We start from the raw sequence: 8,400 nt of genomic DNA, 5'->3' as shown, positions 1-8,400 counted from the left end.
CTGAACCCTAGTTTGGTCATTGGTAGGATGGAGATGAGAGTGTCTCTGACACAAGGCTGGTAAGAGGCCTTCATGGCATAACATGTCTGAAGCACCTAATACCATGCTTCCTGTTTCTTATTTTTTATTATTTATGTACTTTATTGTATTATTTTATTATTATTATTTTATTATTTTCCTTGTCTATTTTCTCACATGAGAGCATAGTGGAGTCTGCAAATCTTCCAAAGGTATCTGCAAAGTTTTAGGCATTACTTTCCTGTGAAAAAGACCTTCTTTTGAAACCCTGATTGGGAAACTTGTTTAGTTAGATTGGTAGCTTCAGAGGGGAGTTGTGCATGTAACATGGGAAGGGGAAAAGGGGAGGAGCAGGTACTGTTCAAGAGCTGGCAGCATAGTCTAGAATTCTATCCTCTCTTTTTACCATGATCTGACTTTTTACTTGCTACCTCCTCGACACATTTTCACACATACATACACACACACAAACACACACATAACTGCAGCCCTACCTTTGACTTGCAAACTACAATCTAACACATTATTTTGTTTTTGAATAAGTTAAACACAGAAATAGCCTAAGCCAAATTAAGAGTGAAATACTTTGACTAGGATACTGAAAGGATCTGTCTTATAACTGTAAAGTTGCTATAAAGTTGCTATTGTTTAAGGTTTGCTAATTAACAAGTTTAGGGATATTTTCAGTTATCTTTTTATCTTGGCTTAATTTACATGGGTTCGGAATAAGTAATGATACTTCTTTAACTTGTAACTTAGGAAAGAGCAAGGAAATATGTTATTATCATGCTTTAAATTTTACTTGTTAAGTAATCAAATGTTTATTGAGCACCTACTATATATGCCAGGCACTGTCCTAGGCAGTGAATAAAACAAAAACTTTTGCTCTCAAACAGCAGTCAGTTGCTAAACTCATTTCCTTTTCATTTAGGATATTTTCATTGTCCGCATTTTAGAGCTGAAAAGTGCCTTAAAGATCATCTAGTCCAACCTCTCTTTCAAATGGAGAACCTGAGCCACTAATTCACAGGAGAGTAAGAGACTTTAGCAGACAAGTCCAAGTAATGACAGCAAACTAGGAAAATCACGAATTGTGAGAATTCAATATATTGTTAGCATCATAAGTATGAATTTAGAAAAGGTATAAATTATAAGAAGAGTTCACTTGTGTTAATATAAATGAAAGATTCTACTATATTAGCCTCAAGTTAAAATCAAGTTATGTCTTTTTTCTTTAGCACTATAATGAATCCAATTTTGTGTCGTATAGCAATTAAATCTATAACTGGTTTTCTTTGTATAGACTCAAGTTTCAAAAGCAGCTGTACAGGTGATGCTATTCATGAGTAATAGGTAGTGCTGACAGAAATAATGTGCCTTCCTGCCTTAATAGAATCATAGCAGTTGAGATCTGGAATTTAGACCCCTTATATCAAGGATAAGGACATTGACTCCCAAAGAGGTTAAATGACTTGCCCAAATAAGAGCCAAATTAGCAACTACTATTTAAGCAAGGATTCAGGTTTTTTATATTAAAATCACTGTATTTTGATATTCAGATATCAATTAATTTTCAGCTTTAAATGATCTCATATTGTTATCGTCAGACTCGCCTGAGCATTGGCCTTATTTTTTAAATAAGAGAAAATCTGGAAAATTGACCAAAAAAAAAATAAAGATAAAGTCACAGATGGCTAGAACCAAGTCTCTAGGAGTATATCTTGATATACAGTATTCTGTTGCTGGTCACAAATAATTTTTCCTCCATAATAGGTATTGTCTTCTGAGAACTCTGAAGCAATGTCAGACATTGAGGGAAGCTCTCATTGCTGCAGGAAAAGAGATTATATGGCATGGGCGGACAAAAGAAGAACCAGCGCATTACTGTAGCATTTGTGAGGTAAGTAACTATTGTTATCCAGGGTTGTTTTATAAAGCTTCTTACCTCTCTACTTTTGTTTTCTACTTAGTTACTTTTATTTAAAATATATTTAAACTCCTATGTCTTGCATCTTCCTGAAATTGACATTGTGTTCAGTCTTGTTATTTTCTTGTTACTTTGCTATTATATTAAAATTTAATCTTATGACCTGCTATTTCACTAACAATGAATTAACTCTAAAAGTAATTACAACAGTCATTTATCTGGTAGATATTTAACAAACGATAATCATCAAGAAATTTAGTCTTGAGATTTTAAACTGGGAATAATCCAGATGTAGGCAGATGACAGTAAACTGGATGTAGTTCGATGTAGCCCCAGGCAGATCAGTGCTCACACCTCTCTGGTGCAGTTCATTATACATTGGTCAATCTTCTGTGGCCAAAGTTTGCAAGAGAAGCAGAAACAAATAAAATATAGTACCTGTTCTGAAGGAGCTTACATTCTACTTGGAGAAGACAAATTATAAACAACTAATTGTAATGTACATGGACTGGTGAATACAGAGTTGTCTTACTGTTATGATAACACTAAGGGGAAAAATAACCTAATATTCCCTTCTAGTGTTGGCATAAGATTTACAAAAGTATTAACATTTAAGTCCATCCTGGAAGGATGAGTATGACTTCAGTGGGCTAAAATATGATGAGAATTAGAAGTGGAGTGAATGTTGTTTTGAGCTGTAGGCACAACATGGGAAATGAAATGACTTATTCAGACAAGCATAAGTAGTCTGGTGTGGCTGGAACATGGACTATGCAAATTCTACTTACAAGTGTAGGTGGTAGGAAACTGTTGCAGAACATCTCAAATGATTTTAAGGAACTTGATATTTATTCTGAGGTCATTGAAGCCATCAAAAGATATTGAGCAGGCAGCCACATTAGATATGTGTTTGAAAGAGAAATGTGAAATCTTTAAAAAAAAAAAAATGAAAGAGAAATGTGATTGGACAGAATGGAGATAGGAAGCTATTGCAGTGGTTTTAAGAAAGAGTTGTTATCTGAAGGCCTATGTGAGATTGCAGTGGGGATATTAAAGAAGGAGAGGAATTCAAAAATATTTAGAAGATAAAATTTTGTTACCAGACAGCCTATTACGTAGTAGAAGTAAGGGACAGGTTGAAGACTGCTCACAAATTTTCTAGCTCAGGTGACTAGGTTCATGTTGTTGCCCGTTGATAGTAATGGTAAAATGATGAATGCTGGGATTTTGAATTAACACATTGTACAAAGAAGATAATGAGGTCATGAGAGTTTTCTGTCATTGAATAAATGCAAGGATATGCCAAAGCCAGAGATATTAATGATCCATTCCAAACCTTGAAATTCTGTATTCTGACATTGACTATTCTTTGAAATGGTTGAATCCATCTCTTCTAATGTTGTGCAACCTGGCCAAAGTTAATCTTTGGGAGATCAGCTAGAGTCTGGTTAGGTGTGTTACACCTTAAAAAAAAAAAAAAAAAAAAAAAGAATGTATAAGCTTTTCAGAATGACTCCTACCTCTACACTGTTACTTCTTTTTCCACCTGAACCATAACAGCTCATCAATCTTTCTGTAAAAGGTAGAGCTATTATTTCTAAAATCATGCTATACTCATGAATATACCTTTTGCGTGTACTCCTATTCCTTAACACGAGGCTTATAGCTGAACACTCACTGTCACTTACCTGTCAGTTTCCTCAACTGTAAAATAATCAGATTATATACTATTTAATAAGTGTGTTTTGAGGATTGTCTAAGCACTGCGACATGCTCTGGAGTTGCAAAAGTGAGTAAAATGTAGTCTTCATCTTTGAGGAGCTCCGTCTATGAAAGAAGACTGATACCCACACACAGTGCTCCATGATGAGTATTGTAACATAAGTAAACAGAAAATAACGATCCCTTTCTTCTGACTATATGCCATTGTTTTGGATTTAAAACAAAAATAGGCTGACCTACCAGGCGCCTGGGTGGCTCAGCGGTTGAGTGTCTGCCTTTGATTCAGGGCGTGATCCTGGGGTCCTGGGATTGAGTCCCACATCAGTCCTCCCCGCAGGAAAGCCTGCTTCTCCTTTTGCCTGTCTCTGTGTCTCTCATGAATAAATAAATAAAATCTTAAAAAAAAAAAAAAGCTGACCTTGACTAACTTTTAAATTAGGCTTTTGCCAGTGGTTGTAAAGAGTATGCCATTCCTTTAAGTCAGTTCCCTGAATATCCATTACCACCCATGTGTTTGGGTTTGGTGCAATAGAAAGCTGGCCTATTAAAGATTCTCCAACATGGCCGTATTTGTCTTAGTACCTACTCTTAACCAGAGATCACTGTCCACAATTCCATGTAAAGTAGAAGTCTGTGATTATACTAAAACAGTACAATAAATAAATACCACTATCACTATTACTCTTTTTTTCTTGCATAAAATAGGTGGAGGTTTTTGATCTGCTTTTTGTCACAAATGAGAGCAATTCTCGAAAGACCTACATAGTGCATTGCCAAGACTGTGCACGAAAAACAAGTGGAAACCTGGAAAATTTTGTGGTGCTAGAACAGTATAAAATGGAGGACCTGATGCAAGTCTATGACCAATTTACATTAGTAAGTGAAATCAGCATGTGAGTACATACTTAGCTGGATAGGGAAGCAGCAGTGTTTGTTCTGCCACCTGATAAGTAGGAGGTAATGAAATATTTAAATTTTCCTTTTGCTTGTTAGATATTGCATGAGGAAAATTCATATCATCCCCCCCTCCTTCACTTCCAAGTATTTATTCCCATGAAATGGCGTATTTCATTTTCACTTTTCTTCCTGGGCGAGTCAAAGCCTAACTAATGTCACCATAATTACATTACAGAATCTTTCTGTGCTTTTAGAACACTATCATATCCTTTATGCCATTTGATTTCAGTTGATAAAATGTGTACATAGGTTATTAGTGTCCACAAAATGAATTAGTAAGTGTGGTCTTAAATAGACTTCTGCTTTTAGAGCTAATTATATGTATTTAAAATTTTGTCCTTGTCAGAAGTATTAACCTCATAGGAATATTTGATGGAGCGTAACTTCCTGGTACATTATATAACCTTAATGAAATTCAAGTATACTTACAAATATTATACAGTTTTTAATCTTTAAACAGCAGATGCTTAGGGGGAAGCATTTCACTTTAGTACATCAATAGTTTCATGAATAGAAACACAGATATAATTTATGAATTGTTGATTTTTTCCAGTAGTTTTCTCTACGTATGTGATTAGAAACTGAATTACTAAAATTTTAGCTCCTATTTTCACTTAAATGGTCTTTAAGATTGCTTGAAGAAGAAAATCATCTGGGCTGTGTTAAACATGATATATTGTCTCATTGAGATAGCTTCTGAAGCCAGTCACTAATGAAATTATAATTGATTTGTGAAAATCATTTTCCACAAGCCTTTTTTATTTTGGAAGCAGTCTGAAAAGTGGTCACCCTAATAACATCCTAAGAGTTTTTGACTAATTGGTGAAGTACAGAAAAATGTAGGCACACTGAGTAGAATAATGGTCTCAGACCCTTAGGAAAACTGGCCACCAGGGAAACAGTACAGGGACGTTACAAGTTCACATTGTGTAGCAGGCTTTTAAACTTTCTTGAGAATTGTTACTTTCCCTACCTTCATAAGCAGACGATGTTTAGCTTTGAACTCGGGAACACTATTAACAGTTGTGTATACCAAAGTAACACACCTTTTATTTTCAGGCTCCTCCATTACCATCCTCCTCATCTTGATATTGTTCCATGGACATTAAATGAGACCTTTTCTGCTATTCAGGAAGTAACTCAGTTCTGCACCACTGGTTTTTGTAGCTATCTCGTAAGGCTGCTGGCTGAAAACTGTGTCTATGCAACCTTCCAAGTGCGAAGTGTCAACCAACTGGACAGGGGAGAGCACTGCTCCTAATCCAGGACTCTCACAAAGCTGATCAGCTGTACTTCAGACAAAAAAAATAATAATAATAAATTCCATGTTTTGTATATATCTGACAAAACTGGCAACATCATACAGACTACTGACTTGAAAACAACCTCTTTTATATTTCTCTATTTCTGGGCTGATGAATTGGTTTTCATCTATCTTTTCCCCTTCACAATTTTCCTTGGAAAAAAATACTAGCCTAGCCAGTCATTTCTTTGTAAGGTAGTTAGCAATTTTAAGTCTTTCTTTGGTCAACTTTTTTTTAATGTGAAAAGTTAGGTAAGGAACTTTTTTACTGCTTTTATGTTTTTCTGTCTTGTTTTGAAACCATGATGGTTATTACACTTTTGGTTCGTAAATAAAATGTTTAAAAATTAACAGCCAAGTCACAAAGATAATGGATTGCACATAGACTAAGGAATAAACTTCAGATTTGTGATTTTTGTTTCTAATCTTGATGTAAATTTACACTATTTATAAATACATATTTATTGCTTGAAAATATTTGTGAATGGAATGCTGTTATTTTTTCCAGATTTACCTGCCATTGAAATTTTAAGGAGTTCTGTAATTTCAAACACTACTCCTATTACATTTTCTATGTGTAAATAAAACTGCTTAGCATTGTACAGAAACTTTTATTAAAATTGTTTAATGTTTAAAGAGTTTTCTATTGTTTGAGTTTTAAAAAGACTTTATGTACAGTGCCCAGTTTTTGTTCATTTTTCAAATCTGACTATATATATTTTATATATACTTATGTATGTATATATAATATATATAGAAATCTGGATATATATGTATAAAGATTTAGAACTTAAATTTTTCTCGTTTTAAGTTTCACATCTATGGTAGATTTTTGAGGTGTCTACTGTAAACTATTGCTTACAAAAGTATGATTATTTTTAAAGAAATATATATGGTATGTATCTTCAAGACTTAAAATGTCAGACTGGTTTATTGTTAAGTTGCAATAACTGCAATGATAGACCAATAAACAATTGCTGCCAAAACGTAGTATAATAGTAGAAAACAAATAGTGATTGAACTTAAGGTTTTAAAGGGAATGTTACATGGGCTTGATAAATCTTGTACATCACTAAGTAGAGTTTTATATGGAAGAAAGTTTCAGATGAAGGGCTCTATTTTAGAATGCAAATAAATTAAGAGACTTATTTTTTAATGTTAGGCAATTTTGAAATTTCATGCTTTTCTGCTTGCATGACATGATTGGGGTAAAGGGGGGAGAGTCTACAAATCCCTGTCACTGGTAAAAATATAGCAAGCTATATTAGCATTAACAAGTCACTTCTAATTAATAATGGTATTTCATTTTATGATAATGGTACCTTGCATTTTATCTCTTTTATCACACTGTTCTTTATAAGATTTTCTAGGAAGCTTTAGTGAAGAAACATAGAGAATGCTAGAAATGGAGTTCTATTTATGACTAAAGAGAATTTATAATCTTATCTAGTGAAATGCCGTACTGATTGCATTAATCAAGTATTCTTGTTCAGATAGTTTTGGAGTATGTTGTCCTCCTAGAAACAGTTTGAAGGCTTGAAAGCATGGAGATACTTTATTTAATTAGTTAATTTGGTAAATATTGAATATCTACTAGCAGCAATCATCTCTCATTTATAACTTAAGAAGGAAATACTTAAAATCTATTTTAGTTAAGGAGCAAGAGTACTTGTGTAAGTGCTGCTTAGGATGTGTAACCACTAAATATTTTTGAAATAACTCAAGACAGACATTTTTGCAAATAAAAATTGCAAGCCAACTATCCAGAAGCAAAGATTATAAGAATGCTAAAGCTATGCCTAAATGTTGCTTAACCAGTTTTAGTTTATGTTACTGACACAGTGTCTTATTTCCTATGGTTATATCAAGATAGTTTATTGCCAAGATTAATATAGGTTGTCTGACACATAAGAGTAATTTAGTGCTGTTTCACCAGTACATACTTGCAAGTTATGTCAAGAATAATACTTGTTCAGCTTAATCTTTGGGTAGAGGATAGGAGAGAAATCAAACATATCAACATTACTCTGGAGTATAACTAGATAAAAGCAGTGTAAACTGCTTTCTCTTCATCAATTTAATATCCTTTATAATTTACATTTTTCACATTTCAGAAGAAATAGAATCATTTTTTTTCTTTTTACTACTCCATGTATAGATTAATCCCATTAAAAGCACACTTTATCCAGATGCCTTAATAACAAAACAGGTTTGCATCATATTATGATGACATTGTTTAGAGAAAGAAGCTAATTACCAAATGTATAAAAAAGCAGATGAAGATCCAGATAGTGGGAACTGAATCATCTTTTCTCATTGTCATCAGTTAAACAGGAAATCCTATACCTTATACCCATCAGTAGAGCAGTTCAACTTGCTTTTTTAACCTATGTTGTGTTAAATCAATTTCTTTTTTAAATGTGGTGGCTTCATTTTGAAATAAAACTGAAGTCAGTTTTCAAAAGTAGTCAAT

At 33.5% G+C, this 8,400-nt stretch overlaps 1 protein-coding gene across 10 annotated transcripts in view; it reads left to right on the top strand.

Moving 5' to 3' along the window:
- The window catches only part of KDM6A (lysine demethylase 6A), a 213,688-nt gene extending 206,775 nt beyond the window's left edge, over positions 1-6,913 (top strand). For 8 of the 10 annotated variants that reach the window (XM_072816709.1, XM_072816711.1, XM_072816712.1 and 5 more), the window contains 3 exons: positions 1,792-1,918; positions 4,373-4,543; positions 5,684-6,563. In XM_072816709.1, the coding sequence (XP_072672810.1) occupies positions 1,792-1,918; positions 4,373-4,543; positions 5,684-5,713 (328 nt within the window). In that variant the 3' untranslated portion in view covers positions 5,714-6,563. Of the gene's footprint in view, positions 1-1,791; positions 1,919-4,372; positions 4,544-5,683 lie in introns of those variants that run through there. The other 2 variants (XM_072816714.1, XR_012026460.1) reach the window with 2 other exon arrangements.
- Positions 6,914-8,400: the final 1,487 nt, after the last annotated feature.

The sequence above is a fragment of the Canis lupus genome, chromosome X (assembly GCF_048164855.1).
Source record: "Canis lupus baileyi chromosome X, mCanLup2.hap1, whole genome shotgun sequence".
NCBI lineage: Eukaryota > Metazoa > Chordata > Mammalia > Carnivora > Canidae > Canis > Canis lupus.
Note: the sequence above shows the minus strand (reverse complement) of the source record. Positions and strands in the feature narration are given on the sequence as shown.